General features: G+C 44.5%; 1 protein-coding gene across 2 annotated transcripts; it reads left to right on the plus strand.

Annotated features, from left to right (window-relative positions):
- The first annotated feature begins 5,073 nt into the window (after positions 1 to 5,073).
- On the plus strand, positions 5,074 to 13,365 carry LOC110504075 (sialate:O-sulfotransferase 1). Of its 2 annotated transcripts, none has more exons than XM_090219148.1 (10): positions 5,074 to 5,445; positions 8,851 to 9,014; positions 9,187 to 9,649; positions 9,881 to 9,995; positions 10,820 to 11,004; positions 11,130 to 11,251; positions 11,414 to 11,588; positions 11,823 to 11,987; positions 12,243 to 12,443; positions 12,654 to 13,365. In XM_090219148.1, the coding sequence occupies exons 2-10, from the start codon at positions 8,976 to 8,978 to the stop codon at positions 13,004 to 13,006; spliced, it is 1,818 nt and encodes a 605-aa protein (XP_090075274.1). In that variant the 5' UTR covers positions 5,074 to 5,445; positions 8,851 to 8,975; the 3' UTR covers positions 13,007 to 13,365. The 2 variants fall into 2 exon arrangements, with proteins under 2 accessions (XP_090075274.1, XP_090075275.1); XM_090219149.1 differs by having other exon boundaries at positions 5,094 to 5,350.
- Positions 13,366 to 17,265: the final 3,900 nt, after the last annotated feature.

Here is a 17,265-nt window from a genome sequence, read left to right on the forward strand (position 1 = left end):
GTAGGAACGGGAACGAAAAGAAGGTTCCTAGGACAAGCGCGCGGCGACGGAGTTTGAGAGAGTGCTTGCTTTACCTGCCTCTCAATTCCCCAGACAGTCAACCCGACAACACGCCCCTCAGGGAGAATCCCCTCGGGGTCAGTGGAGGCTACTGAAGAACTGAAGAGACGAGACAAAGCATCAGGCTTGGTGTTCTTAGAGCCCGGACGATAAGAAATCACGAACTCGAAACGAGCGAAAAACAGCGCCCAACGCGCCTGACGCGCATTAAGTCGTTTGGCAGAACGGATGTACTCAAGGTTCCTATGGTCAGTCCAAACGACAAAAGGAACGGTCGCCCCCTCCAACCACTGTCGCCATTCGCCTAGGGCTAACCGGATGGCGAGCAGTTCGCGGTTACCCACATCATAGTTACGTTCCGACGGCGACAGGCGATGAGAAAAATACGCGCATGGGTGGACCTTGTCGTCAGAGAGGGAGCGCTGAGAAAGGATGGCTCCCACTCCCACCTCTGACGCGTCAACCTCGACAACGAACTGTCTAGAGACGTCAGGTGTAACAAGGATAGGAGCGGATGTAAAACGATTCTTGAGGAGATCAAAAGCTCCCTGGGCGGAAACGGACCACTTAAAGCACGTCTTGACAGAAGTAAGGGCTGTGAGAGGAGCTGCCACCTGACCGAAATTACGGATGAAACGACGATAGAAGTTCGCGAAGCCGAGAAAGCGCTGCAGCTCGACGCGTGACTTAGGGACGGGCCAATCAATGACAGCTTGGACCTTAGCGGGATCCATCTTAATGCCTTCAGCGGAAATAACAGAACCGAGAAATGTGACGGAGGAGGCATGAAACGTGCACTTCTCAGCCTTCACAAAAAGACAATTCTCTAAAAGACGCTGGAGGACACGTCGAACGTGCTGAACATGAATCTGGAGTGACGGTGAAAAAATCAGGATATCGTCAAGGTAAACGAAAACAAAGATGTTCAGCATGTCTCTCAGGACATCATTGACTAATGCCTGAAAGACAGCTGGAGCGTTAGCGAGGCCGAAAGGAAGAACCCGGTATTCAAAGTGCCCTAACGGAGTGTTAAACGCCGTCTTCCACTCGTCCCCCTCCCTGATGCGCACGAGATGGTAAGCGTTACGAAGGTCCAACTTAGTGAAAAACCTGGCTCCCTGCAGGATCTCGAAGGCTGAAGACATAAGAGGAAGCGGATAACGATTCTTCACTGTTATGTCATTCAGCCCTCGATAATCTATGCAGGGGCGCAGAGACCCGTCCTTCTTCTTGACAAAAAAAAACCCCGCTCCGGCGGGAGAGGAGGAGGGGACTATGGTACCGGCGTCAAGAGCTACAGACAAATAATCTTCGAGAGCCTTACGTTCGGGAGCCGACAGAGAGTATAGTCTACCCCGGGGGGGGGTGGTTCCCGGAAGGAGATCAATACTACAATCATACGACCGGTGTGGAGGAAGAGAGGTGGCCCTGGACCGACTGAACACCGTGCGCAGATCGTGATATTCCTCCGGCACCCCTGTCAAATCACCAGGCTCCTCCTGTGAAGAAGAGACAGAGGAAACAGGAGGGATAGCAGACATTAAACATTTCACATGACAAGAGACGTTCCAGGAGAGGATAGAATTACTAGACCAATTAATGGAAGGATTATGACAAACTAGCCAGGGATGGCCCAAAACAACAGGTGTAAAAGGTGAACGAAAAATTAAAAAAGAAATGGTTTCACTATGATTACCAGAAACAGTGAGGGTTAAAGGTAGCGTCTCACGCTGAATCCTGGGGAGAGGACTACCATCCAGGGCGAACAAGGCCGTGGGCTCCTTTAACTGTCTGAGAGGAATGTCATGTTCCCGAGCCCAGGTCTCGTCCATAAAACAGCCCTCCGCCCCAGAGTCTATTAAGGCACTGCAGGAAGCTGACGAACCGGTCCAGCGTAGATGGACCGACAAGGTAGTGCAGGATCTTGAAGGAGAGACAGGAGTAGTAGCGCTCACCAGTAGCCCTCCGCTTACTGACGAGCTCTGGCCTTTTACTGGACATGAAGTGACAAAATGACCAGCGGAACCGCAATAGAGACAGAGGCGGTTGGTGATTCTCCGTTCCCTCTCCTTAGTCGAGATGCGGATACCTCCCAGCTGCATGGGCTCAGCACCCGAGCCGGCAGAGGAAGATGGTAGTGATGCGGAGAGGGAGGCGACGGAGAGCGCGAGCTCCTTTCCACGAGCTCGGTGACGAAGATCAACCCGTCGCTCAATGCGAATAGCGAGTTCAATCAAGGAATCCACGCTGGAAGGAACCTCCCGGGAGAGAATCTCATCCTTTACCTCTGCGCGGAAACCCTCCAGAAGACGAGCGAGCAAGGCCGGCTCGTTCCAGCCACTGGAGACAGCAAGAGTGCGAAACTCAATAGAGTAGTCTGTTATGGATCGATTGCCTTGACATAGGGAAGACAGGGCCCTGGAAGCCTCCTCCCCAAAAACAGATCGATCAAAAACCCGTATCATCTCCTCCTTAAAGTCTTGATACTGGTTAATACACTCAGCCCTTGCCTCCCAGATTGCCGTGCCCCACTCACGAGCCCGTCCAATAAGGAGAGATATGACGTAGGCGACACGAGCAGTGCTCCTGGAGTAAGTGTTGGGCTGGAGAGAAAACACAATATCACACTGGGTGAGGAACGAGCGGCATTCAGTGGGCTCCCCAGAGTAACACGGCGGGTTATTGATTCTGGGCTCCGGAGATTCGAAAGCCCTGGAAGTGGCCGGTGGATCGAGGCGGAGATGGTGAACCTGTTCTGTGAGGTTGGAGACTTGGGTGGCCAGGGTCTCAACGGCATGTCGAGCAGCAGACAATTCCTGCTTGTGTCTGCCTAGCATCGCTCCCTGGATCTCGACGGCTGAGTGGAGAGGATCCGAAGTCGCTGGGTCCATTCTTGGTCGGATTCTTCTGTTACGGTGCGTGAATGAGGACCCAAAAGCGAATCAACTTAAACAGAGCTTCTTTAATTACCAAACATAGGTAGGCTCAGATGGACCGGCAGATTCTGACAGGACAGGACAAGGTTACAGCAAACATGATGACAGTCTGGTTCAGGCATGAATGACACAAACAAACAAGAATCCGACAAGGACAGGAGCAGAAACAGAGAGAGATATAGGGACCTAATCAGAGGGAAAAAGGGAACAGGTGGGGAACGGGGTGAATGGGTAGTTAGAGGAGACAAGGGACAGCTGGGGGAAAGCGGGGGAGAAAAGGTAACCTAACACGACCAGCAGAGGGAGACAGGGTGAAGGGAAAGGACAGAGACAAGACAACATGACAGTACATGACAATCCCTGCCTAGGGTGCGTCAGGATCGATGCTAGTTCTCTGTCCCTGAGATGGTTACAGGGTGTGTCATCTGCATCAAGGGCAAAGCAGTGGCCTACATTAGCATCTGTTTAATTGGTATTAAGTAGGTTGTATACCTCTGTCAAGTCTGTGGTTGGCGCCAGGCAGCGTCAGCTGTAATTACATTACTTGTAGTTTGCATGGTGTTGTGCACATTGCCACACTGGGTAATAAATTAGCTTTCGTGTTGATAGGAGACTGACTGTACAGGAGTGAAATGTAAGTGTGAATATGAGAGCTTCTCCAAAGGCTCAAGATAGCATGAAGCTCATACACCCATGGGAGTGTGTGTGGGAGTATGCACTGCAGTGAAGAACTGTGACGGAGGAGATGTTTTACCTTCAGTTCTATACAGAGACCATTTCCATGTTTCTGTTTCTCATTAGGAACAGCAATCAGTGTGTTCATTACGACGCAACCACACAGGGATGGACTATTTCAATCTAGCAGGGGAGACCGACAATGAAGTCCTGCACTGCCTTCTGCTAACTTTGTGCTGTGACTATCCATTACTAATGGCACTAAAAAACCTGTTCCTTCTCCAACCACTATATTCTCCATCAACAGTAAAGCCAAGCAGCCCACTGGAGAATTCAGTTAAACAATCATCTGGTGTGTGTGTGAGTGTGAGTGTGAGTGTGCGTGTGCGTGAGTGTGTGTGTGTGTGTGTTTAACAATTCTCGCGGGGCCCGGAAGTCCCCACAAGAATAGTAAACCAACAAAGATTTGACTAACCTGGGACATTTTGTTGGTCCCCACAAGGTCAAATGCTATTTCTAGGGGGTTTAGGGTTAAGGTTAGAATTAGTGTTTGGGTTAGAATTAGGGTTAGGGTTAGATGTTAGGGAAAATAACATTTTGAATGGGACTGAATTGTATGTCCCCACAAGGTTAACTGTGCAAGAATGTGTGTGTAGAGAGAAAAATAGGTCATATGTTCTAACCAGCCTTATAACAGGTCAGTAAGGCTGCATTTACATCGGCATCCCAATTCTGATGTTTTTCCCACTATTTGGTATTTTGACCAATCACATCCAATCTTTTCACATCAGCTCTTTTTTCAGCGCTGATCTGATTGGCCAAAAGACCAATTAGTGAAATAAATATCAGAATTGGGCTGAACACAGTTTAATTGACTGACACTACAAACTGACTATGTAGCATTTGGTCTATTCCTCCACAGCTGCACCCCTTTCTATCCTCCCTTCCACTCTGTTTGTAATTTCAGGTCAATACTGATCCCATTGATCCATCCATCCAGGTCATAACACTGATGCAGCTGTTGGAGTCTGATATTTCAAATTCAAGCCACAGATATTCCCCTGCCATCTGACACTTTGTCTACATAAAAAAGACCAATAGCCAACCTCTATCTCACAGACACTAATAGGTGCCTGTAAGACCAGGGGCACCTGTCTAGAATGACAGTATTTAAACAAATTCATTACAAGAATGTTCCATGATGGAGCCTAATTGATATATCGCAATGAATGTGATGATAGAAAGTAAATGTAAAGACATATATTTTATATTATTTTTTACAAATAATTTAAATACAATCGAATGAAGGTTTATGTGAGGTAGACCATGTGTAAAACGTGCACAGTGCACATTGAAACCCCAGTGAGCTGTTTGGAGCATCCTTGAAGAGCATGCGCGCTGTATTCCTGTCTCTATCCGGTTAAACAGCTGGGTCTCTGCACGGAGAGAGACAAACGTGATTCTGCTCTGCTGTGTGTGTGACAGAGGCGACATGTCGAGGATAAAAAATATTGGGATTATTGCTTTTCTAATGCCTTCGCTTTAGAAGGCATTACATAAGAAAATAAAAAGGATGAGATGAGGCCTACGAAGACGAGACATCCACATCGCCACATGAAATGATGAGCGCCAATTCGAATCAAACACGCAAGGACTGGGGATTGCCATTTATGAAGGAGGTGCAGAATTTCATTAACATATGGAGCTTTTGTTAACGATTTGTTTTTCGTTGGTCTGTTTTAGCCCAGAATACCATCGAAAAACTGCCGTTATGGTAAGACCTGCAGTATGTTTGTAATTGTAGAGCCGTATATATTTAGAAATTGTTCGTATGATGATTGCTGATTTTTTAAACTGTTCAGTTGTCATTTGTGCATGGACTATCCCGTGGACGTGTATAGGCCACTGAACAGGTTGAAAACAACCTCAAATGTGACATTGGTGATTAAAAAGGGTTGTTGTAGGTTATAGTAAATTGAAGTGATGCATAAATGATGCATTGAGGCCATGCGAAAAACTACATGATGCAAACAAGTGGAATACTTGGAGAAGATACGAGATTATTTTTGATCAGTTGAAATCTAACCTATGATTTATTGGCAAATCTTTCCTCATATAAAGGATCCCACTTTTTCCCAACGTATAAAGGCGTTATAGAGCATGTATAGTCCTAATACAAAAACATCTTAAATATGATACATCATCGAAGTATCAATCAATCAAATGTATTTACAAAGCCATTTTTACATCAGTTGATGTCACAAAGTGCTGTACAGAAACCCAGCCTAAAACCCCAAACAGCAAGCAATGCAGATGTAGAAGCACGTGTCAAGTAGGTGTCCTTATTGGTCCTACATTGATGCCCAGACAAAGCAGGTGCAGTACACAGGCCTCAGTGGTGAATTTCTCACTCTGTTTTCTTCCCACACATCCTTTCAGTCAGAGAGCCCAAGATAAAGACCCCCTCTCTCTCTTGCACACACACACACACGCACACACACACACACTCCTTTCCCTCCAATCTAGTATTGAATGGGGTATTCAGTGGGCTGTTTGCATTAGATCACAAGCCACTGTCAGCCTCCTGGGCTCTGGCATTTGGGTCCAGCAGTGGTAGAAGAAGGGGGAATTGTGGAAGGTTGCAAGGGGGAATGGTTGGAGGCTTGTTGTCTGGGTTAGGAAAATGGAGGTGAAAATGAAAGATATGATGCCAGTGTGCCACCAGTCACATTTTATTTACAACCCTTTTTCTCCCCAATTTCATGATATCCATTTACAATCTTGTCTCATCACTGCAAGTCCCCAATGTGCTCAGGAGAGGCGAAAGTCGAGTCATGCGTCCTCCGAAACACAACTCGCCAAACCACGCTCCTTAACACCTGCCTGCTTAACCCGGAAGCCAGCCACACCACTGTGTCGGAGGAAACAACGTTCAACTGACAACCGAAGTCAGCCTGCAGGCCCCCCCCAGCCAAACCCTCCCCTAACCCGGACAACGCTGTGCCAATTATGCGCTGCCCTATGGGACTCCCAGTCACGGCCAGTTGTGACAAAGCCTGGGATTGAACCCGGGTTTGTAGTGACACTTCAAGCATTGCAATGCAGTGGCTTAGACCACTGTGCCACTCAGGAGGCCCCATGCCATACATTTTTAGCTACAGAGAGATGAAGAAAAATATTACAACAAAATATTCTGTAACTGCAGTTAAAAACTTTCTGCAAATCACTGGCTAAACACACTGTAGGCATAACCAGATGTTCTTCAATAAATACAGTCTTGCAGCAGCAGAGCTTGGTGCAGCTCCTCAAGCTTTACACACGCATCCATTTTATTTCAGTAGTCAATAAAATACTGTCCAGGATCTGGCTTTTGTGATCATTTTAGCAGCCATTTATTGAGCGGTTTTTAGTGACTGTGGCTTGTTTATGGCTTGGCCAATGAAAATGCAACACAAAGTGTAAATAACCCAAGACAGGTCCATTCCCTAACAAAATATTAATGCAGCGCTCCACATATATATATATATCCCTTGCTGGCTGGCTCTTAAAGTATTGGTAAGTGCCGGCCCTGGACCACTCTCAGGAGTGGCTGAGTGTATTCCACACAGGTCACGCATGGAGAGGCTGTCCTTGGCTTAGCATACTCTCAGCTCACACCCTAAAATCTGGGTCAGAATTTACAGAAATGTATACATATAAATAACTCCTGTTCTTGGTCTCATACTCCTGCTTTATAAAAAATAAAATAAAATACACATTCGGTCACAAAAAATATGTGCAGAAATGCCACAGTAAGGTTTTTTAATTGGAAAAACAAATGATTAAAACTGGCAAAATGTGCAAGATAGTCTAAGATGTGAAGGTAGGCTAAAGCATATGAAAGGGAGCTTACTCTAGAGCTTAACTATGTTTATGATCATCAACTTGTCTGTACTGCACCTGAAGACAGTCCTTGGGTTCCAGGAAGTAAGGAGCAACAGAAATAATGAAAATGAAAAGAAAAACAAAGGACAACAACTAAAGAAGTACCTTGGTGCTTGCCTGGTAGTTGTTCTGAGGCAAAACTCACAAACACAGAAAACGTGTAAGAGGGAGCTCTGCCTGGCATATCAGGATATGAATTTGGATGAATATTCAAGAGATTTATCTGGCTCTGCAAGAGATTTGTCTTGTCCTGAAACTTAAGAGATTTGGCAGGTTTTTGGACAGATAAATGTATCTGTTTGTACAGGCTCTCTTAGTCACGGCAGTGCTTTATTGCCAGCCTTCCCATAATTCTTGAAGCTGGTCTCTAATGTTTATTCTCCATTTAAAAGTAGCCTGTTTTGCATGTGATTAATGCCTTTAATCATCTGATATCTGTACTAGCATAACCCAAAATTGTTAATGCCATACACACAGTCCTGGTTAAACTGTGTGTTGTTTGAGCAATGATCTATATTCATTAGTGAAAAGCTCAGCTTCATAACTGTAGGGGTCCAATTTTTTATATATCTTCAAAAGGGAAGAGGCTACCCACAACTCAGTAGGTGATGAGAAAAACTGGTATTACCTCTGTCTTGTACTGCCCAGTTGAGATTGACAAGTGCCATCTGCTTTCTGCAAAAACAAGTATGTTATTGCTGAAAAGGAGGGGGTTAAAAGGCTGACTGAGCAAGATCTGTTGACCTCACTGTTGGTTCCTGTCAGAAACTGACAAATTAGATGATGACACAATGAATCGCTCATTGTGGTTAAAGACTGTAATATAATCACTAGCTAACGATACTGAAGCTGTCATTTTTGTGAAGGAAAACTTGCATCTGATAGTTATTCTATAAACTCTTTCTCTAAGCTTATTTTCATTCCACTCTGGTCTCGCTTTGTGTTGGCAAGAAAGAATGCCATCGCATCTCAAGCCTTTGTTTAGAACTGGGCCATGTTCCAAACCTGAGTCTGAGATGGTCAGAGGTTACTCTGACAAGAGCAGGATCTAGTTTTGAGACCATTCAGGCAATTGGTTTTGTGTCATGCATGCCAACTACGTATTGTAGACATAGAACTTATAGTTTGCCATCTTGTAGAGGAGGAAATGGTGACTGACTTAGGCTCACCTCCTCTCCTTTATAATAGAGACGTATACAACCATAATCACTCTGCCTCAATAATACAATATTTCTCCTGTGTCTCCTTTCTGTAGTTTCATCTCTGGGGATAAGACGAGAAAGCTGAGCCTTGACCTTATTCAGACTGCCTTCCATTGGCTCTGGAGGAGGTGGGCTGAATCATCCTGACTTGAGAGGTTCTGTCTTACATCAACAAGCTATGGAGTGGAACCTCTTGCTCAAGCGGCTCAAGGTCGAGGTACATCTAAGGACATTTGACCAGTAGGGTCTACCAACTCCTGATTCCTGTTCCTCTCGTTCTGAGAATTATTGTAGATCACAATAATTGTTTTGCTGAGATGAGTAGACAAGGGGGTATGATACTGGGATAGAATGCTTTACACCAGAGCTCTGTATATGTTTGGAGCCAGCGGCAGGCTGAGATAAAGAGGGGATCGATGGCCAAGCCCCTCTACAGACTGCAGCGTTTCCTCCGAAGGGCTCAGCTGTTCCTGCTCTTCCTGGGTGTGGCCTACATCATGGCTGGGAGCGTCCTGCTGCTCCAACGGGCCAGCCTGGTGGTGACCCAGCGAGGGGCCACCAGCCCTCCACTGCCCTCCCTGCCCTCCATACCCTCACCACCCCGGGCCGTGGAGCTGGGGATGCCACCCGTGAGGGTAGGAGGCTACGGGGGCAGGAGCTCACGGATCATGGCCAGGGGGCAGGGGTACCAGCCTGGGAGCCTGTTGGACAACAGGACTGGAGCACGCTGGCTCATGTCGAGGAATCTGGAGATCCGACACCTGCGGCGGCGCTGGTTCCACAGCCTGATGACGGAGAAGGATATGTCACAGGTGGAGAGGAGCACCCCCAGGAGGAATGTGCCTCACAAAGGTACCTACCGAAATATCCCAGAAATTAGGAAAATTATTCTTTGCCATTTAGAGTGGAAGTTCTGAAGGGGTTTTCTATTCTATAAATTAGCTATGTGGCAACTCCTCAAGTTTTGGAGATGCTACCTGAGAAAGTGGTTGACAAAATGAAGTAACACAATGACAGACTACTTAACCTGTAACTAATGCTTTGCTGATTTATGTATGTTTGTTTGTTTGGTCTCATGTCAAGGTTCTTACATAGGCTGCTTTCTGGATAATTCCAAGGAGCGGGCTTTAAGGGGGTCTGTATTTACTGATTTCCGCAAAATGACCAGCACCATGTGCCAGGATACCTGCTCAGCGAGGTAAATATATCTCCATCCTGCTTCAACACACTATTATCAGATCTTTCATAACATAGGAAATATTTCACATCTCAGGAGGAGCATATCATCAACATTATATAACCCCCATTCACATCCTATAATCTCTGCAGATTAAACTGCACAGAATATGTGTATCTGGAATGCACTCACAGGTAGGCAGACTATAGAATTAGCATAGCATATGCATATGCTCACCCCGAGGAGCTCCATGATACTTGACTTGTATTAACTAGCAATAGAAGAGGGTTTGGGGGAAAGAGTGTAAGCACAGACCTACAGTTGCGGGAGCAGAGCTCTAGCTGGCTTGTCCCAGGCTGAGAATTTGAAGCTTCCGAATTAAGGACGTGTGAGCAGAGGAGGTGAGGAGTTTTGTGGTCTCAGGGTAGATGTTGGGGGGGTTGAGGAGGGGGGGGGGGGGGGGTGATCTGAAGTGAGGGACTAGGGAGCGAGAGGCAGGCATACTGCTTCAGTCTCTTGTCAGTATTAATTGTGCAGCAGAGCAAAGGGAGCGAGACATATGGTACTCCCCTAATTAACCCCTAGGGTTGAAGAGCGTGCTGCATTTGCGTTGCTGTTGAATTCATTATTAACATACTGTATGTTCTCATGTTATACGCCTGGTTCAGCATAGTTATAGAAAAAACATTACTCTTAAAAAGAAGACTCTTTAGGCAATCAATATATTAAATACGTTTCTTATGAATAACCAGATTGTTTAGAGATTACGGATGTGTTGTGAATACTTTGAATTGATGTAAACTGTTACCAGAGGTTCATATCTATCTGAATGTCATTTATTACAGTGGCTACCAGTTTGCTGGTCTGGAGTATGGGTCGGAGTGTTACTGTGGCAACCACATCACCAGCCTACGTGTGAGAGACAAGGAATGTAACTTGGACTGTAAAGGGGAGAAAGGCTCGCTCTGTGGCGGTGTTGGGCGCCTGTCAGTATTCACGGTGGAGGATATGCTTCCAGGCCAGAGGAGATGTGAGTATGAGGGACCTGGTCCAATCTTGAGAGCTGGGGAACAGCAGGAGATTGGGTGAAGTTGATATCGCATCACATTCACTTGAGACTTGCAGCTGTGCAAACTACATCTCCTGTGTTTGCAGACAGGAACGTGCGATACCGCGGATGCTTCAGGGAGCCTGAGAACAGCTCCTCTACATCTCTGGTCCATGTGCTCCAGCTCAACCTCACCTCCCAGTCCTGCATAGAGGCCTGCATGAACAAGGTTGGACCCCTAGGGGACCATTGCCAGGATTTTGCAGAATGACGTTGCTTATAAATACATTGTGAAGCATTTACTATGTGCCTATGAAGACTTTTTGAATGCCCTATATACCCATTATACGTTTTAGTTTGTTTAAAGTGTTATCCAATTTGCCTGGCCTAGGAGTTTCCACTGGCTATGCTGAGGAGTCCGGACTGTTTCTGTGGTTACGCTACTCCTGACTTCACTCTCCATGAGCCGGCTGAGGAGGAGCACTGTTCACAGAGCAACACCACTGAAGCTTCCTTACCATCAACCCTCCAGCACTTCTACCAGGTCTACCAGACACCTGTCCAAGGTAACACGGTCAGACAACCACAAAAGCATTCTTCCTTCAAATCCAGGACTGCCAACCTTGTGAAATAATTTTAAGCACCACTTTGGCTTGACACCAAACTCCACTTTGCACCACGGAAATTCAAATATATCACTCAAATTGTGTTGGACTTTGTCTTCTGCAATTCGGTATGCTTCTGAGCAGGCTATTTACAAATCCCATCCTAACTTAAAATGTTACATTCCTTTCTCCTAGACTCCAGATGCACAGAGAAGAATTTCCTACCAGAGAAGTCCAGTTCATTGGTAGCGCTTTCCAGCTTCCCAGGAGCAGGCAACACCTGGGTCAGACACCTCATAGAGTTGGCCACAGGATACTACACAGGCAGCTACTACTTCGATGGGACCCTTTACAACAGAGGTCAGCTCCTATACTGTACAGCCACTGTATGTTTACACTGGATAGGAAAGAGGGCACCCACACATTAGGAAACCATTTTTGTCCTTGGCCATCTGTTGTGCAGATCCAGCTTTTTGCCTCAGTCCATAATGAATTCAATATTTTTTTGTAAAAGTTATCATCCATACCCCTCTGTCTTGCTTGGTTTATATGGCCAAAGATAAAAGCAAAATATTTCCCATATGGTTTGTGCATCTGTGTCTTGGTGTTTTGTAGGCTTCAAAGGCGAGAAGGATTACTGGAAGAGTGGTCGGACCATTTGTGTGAAAACACATGAAAGTGGGAGGAGAGAGATAGAGATGTATGACTCTGTCATCCTGCTGATCAGGAGCCCGTACCGTTCCCTCATGGCTGAGTTCAACAGGAAGTGTGCAGGACATCTGGGATACGCCTCTGATCAGCACTGGAAGACCAAAGGTACAGAGCCAGCCTGGAATCTGGGTTTTATTGTGGCTTGCATTAATCATGTACAGTATAGTACACCAGCCAGTAGGAGTCCTTCTGGGACCGTGTTTTGTTTTTTATTGAAGGGGGGAGTGTCTGTGTGTCTGTCTGCATTGTGTGAGTTGATGTTCTTTCTGAAAAGCACTGCACAATAACATGCCCCCACCTCCACACTTCTCGTAGAGTGGCCTGAGTTTGTGAGCAGCTACGCCTCCTGGTGGGCATCCCACGTACTGGACTGGCTGCGGTTCGGCCAACGGGTCCTAGTGGTCCACTTCGAGGAACTCCAGACAGCGCTGGTGCCCCGACTACGATCCATCGCCTCCTTCCTCAACACCACAGTGACCGAGGACAGACTGCTGTGTGCCGAGAGCAACCAGGATGGACACTTTAAACGCTCCGGGGCCCGGCAGCCCACCTTCGACCCCTTCACACCCGACATGAGAGGACTGATAGACGGGCTGATCCGTGCTGTGGACCAGGCTCTCCGGGACAGCAACCACACAGGTCTTCCACTGGAGTATCTGCCCAGATGATGGACCGCTAAACTCTGATAACCCTGATCTCTACCTTGTCCACTACCCTGTCCCTCCTCAGTTTTCACTGCCTTAAAGCTGTGGTGGATGGATACCCCCAATCCAACTCAAGAGAAAGCATTTCAAATCAGGAACGTGCCCTGCAAAGGAAACATAGAGGCTATTCTCACAAAGCACTTTTTATGCTTTAGAAACGCTGGTTTATTAAAGCTCTGTTTTTCTGTTTTAGATGTGTTTTGGTTTTTGGGACATTGCCTTATTGGAGGTAAACTGATAAGTGTACCAAACAACGGAAACAGTTTCCTCTGTTTTAAATCAACTCAAAATAAACTGTAGGCTACATCCTGTGGTACAATCCACTTTTCAGTTTTGTTTTTGTGATCAAAATATAAAAACTCAATATATTGGATTACAACATAATAAAGTGACATTTCAAATATACAATGCAGGCAACATCTTCAGAAAAGGGATACTGTTATATGAGTTAACATTGGAGTGGAAGTGGAACAAATCTGTCAGGTATTTTGAGTGCTACATCCCCAGAGAACAGTGGTGGAAAAAGTACCCGATTGTCATACTTGAGTAAAAGTAAAGATACATTAAAGGGAATTGACTCAAGTGAAATTCACCCAGTAAAAAACTACTTGAGTAAAAGTCTAAAAGTATTTGGTTTAAAATATACTGAAGTATCCAAAATAATTTCAAATTCCTTATATTAAGCAACCCAGATGGCATGATGTTCTTGTTTTTTAAATTTACAGATGGCCAGGGACACACTTCAACAATCAGACATAATTTACAAACGAAGCATTTGTGTTTAGTGAGTCTGCCAGATAAGAGGCAGTAGGGATGACCAGGGATATTCTCTTGATAAGTGTGTGACGTAGACCATTTTCCTGTCCTGCAAAGCATTCAAAAAGATATCGAGTACTTTTAGGTGTCAGGGAAAATGTATGGAGGAAAAAGTACATTATTTTCTTCAGGAATGTAGTGGAGTAAAAGTTGTCCAAAATATAAATAGTAATGTACAGATACCCCCAAAAACTGCTTAAGTAGTACTTTAAAGTATTTTTACTTAGGTACTTTACACCACTGCCAGAGAGGAGAAGGAGAGTGTGTAGGTCCATGACAGAATGATCTGTCCCAGGTCAAGAGCAGCACTGGACCAGGCCAGACAGACAGTCCCAGCCTGCAGCCCAGGGAAGAGGGGCAAGTCACTAGTCCTCTATACTAATCTGTACTGAGCTGATAAGAGCAGCAGCACTGGTTGTGTGGGCGATGCACTTTGGACCAAAGTGTCTGGATTTACAATTGTATAATATGGTACTCTCTCTTTCTCTCTCTCTGTCTCAGTCTCTATCCCTCCCTCCATGTCTGCAGCATCGAATACACTCATGGAAAATATTTGTTAAATGTTTTTTGGAAAACAGCTTAGTGATATATCAAAACAGCTTAGTGATATATCAAAACAGCTTAGGGATATATCAAAACAGCTTAGGGATATATCAAAACAGCTTAGGGATATATCAAAACAGCTTAGGGATATATCAAAACAGCTTAGGGATATATCAAAACAGTTTAGGGATATATCAAAACAGCTTAGTGATATATCAAAACAGCTTAGTGATATATCAAAATACCAAACTACATATTGCATTCCTATTAGGCCTTATTACACAAATACACATAAAGCATGTACATCCTGAAAATAAAAGTTATAATAAAATAAAACATTTCAGCAGAGACCATGGGTATGCAATGTTGGAATTATGGGTAAAGGGATAGTTCCCTCAATATATACTATTCTCAATTTACTTTGGCTGTAGTCGATTCACCATCGCCATACCACTACTGCAACTATGGAAGAATAAACAAACATTTAATCAAGAGGTTACTAAAACGTGTTGTGTCTGAACCTGCAATTTACCTCAACACTGATAAAGTACACTGTGATAAGTACATATACCTTAATGCTGTCCACATCATACCTAAATCACCAGTTCACATTGTCTTTTCTTTATCAGGCATTGTAATATAAAGTCCACCAGATGGTGTCAGGGTAGGACCTATAGAGCATCCTAACAGGACAAGTAATGCATGCTACAGCCATTCCATAAGCATATTGTCCAGATATGACAACAATAAATATATATATTTTTATCCATGGACAGGTTTTTGACAAAACTGCACGATAGAAAGCATGTGTACACATTCATTAATTTCATTAGTATGATTTGTGTGTGGTGATTTTGTATGTTTAGTTGGTGTCTTCCGCTGAGGCGTCATTTTCTCCCCTATTTCTGGCAGCAGGAGAGAGGTGCCAAGGTGTTACATTTAAGAGGCTCATCAGCTTATTCAGGATATGGGTCAGCAAAGGTGGAGTTGCTTTTCAACCCACCTCCCAGCACACTCTCTCTCTCTCTCTCTCTCTCTCTCTCTCTCTGTGTGTTTCTCTCTAATGCACACATGCACACACACACACACACTGCCATAGCCTACCACCCAGGATTCAAATTAATCAATAAAGACCTATCTAGTCATAGGAGATAATCCCCAATATTTAGTAGGTCTGTCCATATTCAAATATAGTAGGCCTGTCCATATTCAAATATAGTAGGTCTGTCCATATTCAAATGTATTAGGTCTGTCCATATTCAAATATAGTAGGCCTGTCCATATTCAAATATAGTAGGTCTGTCCATATTCAAATATAGTAGGTCTGTCCATATTCAAATATAGTAGGCCTGTCCATAATCAAATATAGTAGGTCTGTCCATATTCAAATGTATTAGGTCTGTCCATATTCAAATATAGTAGGCCTGTCCATATTCAAATATAGTAGGTCTGTCCATATTCAAATATAGTAGGTCTGTCCATATTCAAATATAGTAGGCCTGTCCATATTCAAATATAGTAGGTCTGTCCATATTCAAATATAGTAGGTCTGTCAATATTCAAATATTGAGGTATGTCCATATTCAAATATAGTAGGCCTGTCCATATTCAAATATAGTAGGTCTGTCAATATTCAAATATAGTAGGCCTGTCCATATTCAAATATAGTAGGTCTGTCAATATTCAAATATGGAGGTATGTCCATATTCAAATATAGTAGGTCTGTCAATATTCAAATATAGGCCGGTGCATGATATCTATCTTACATTTCTCTATGTTGTGATGTCGAAAGAGATTCCCTAAAAACGCGCCACAACTTTTTTGTAGCAGGTTAGGAGAATTTACGCAGCAGATTAGAATAATTAACGTAGCAGGTTTGGAGAATTAGCTTAAAGGTTAGCAAAAATGCTTTCCTAACCTGCTATGAAAAGTCACTTGCTTCAAAGTTACGTGTCTCTGAGTCCCGATGCCGAAAGCCAGTTGTTTGTATCTAGGCAAGTGGACAATCCTCAAAAAGGGCTTTAGGTTTTGAGATACCCCTACAAAGCACAACCATATTTTTTTCACATCTCCAATGTCTCCCGTTTATGAAATGCTTTGTTGCTGATTAATAGACAACTCTCAAGTCAAGTTTGCTCTCATTCGGTGCTGTATTGTCCTGCCTGACAAAAATACATACAGTTACAAGTTTTTTTTGTGTTGAAGCTATTGTAACTGGCTCTAAGGAAAACAAGTGGGCTGAGACAGTGAAAATTGTCTCAGAAAATGGTAATGTCTGGGTCCTCCCGAGTGGTGCAGTGGTCTAAGGCACTACATCGCAGTGCTAGCTGTGCCTCTAGATATTCTGGGTATTCTGGGTTCAAGTCTGTCACGGGCGGCACACAATTGGCTAGATGCATATGATATCCTAATCCTAAGGCAGACAACTGACTATTTGTATTCCAAATTTGAGCAATATCAGCGCTTGCAATATTGGGTTACATGAGTTTATGTGACCCATCCCCCCTCCAGCCAGCACGTTTTGAGTAAAATATTTTTTCATAACCAACCATTTAATAAATGGACAAATTAGAGATGTGAAAAAATATGGTTGTGTTTTGTTCGACCTCGGGTAGGGGTATAATTTTTTTGGGGAGGCCCTGCCACTAGCCTAATCTGTCTAAATTGGTACTGTGTTCCTGAAATGCGACGTCAAAACAGCTGAAATGACTGACGCAGGCAAATATTGAGGAGCTCGGGGGATACACGAGCAGGGAGAACCCTTCGTTAACGTTAATTATTCCCTCAACACCTGAGAGCAAATTCAATTTAAGTGTGAGGCCTATCATTGTCACATAAACGCATCAGACCAATTATTGCTCGAT

Source organism: Oncorhynchus mykiss, chromosome 24 (assembly GCF_057628025.1).
Source record: "Oncorhynchus mykiss isolate SJ-2025 chromosome 24, ASM5762802v1, whole genome shotgun sequence".
NCBI classification, from domain to species: domain Eukaryota; kingdom Metazoa; phylum Chordata; class Actinopteri; order Salmoniformes; family Salmonidae; genus Oncorhynchus; species Oncorhynchus mykiss.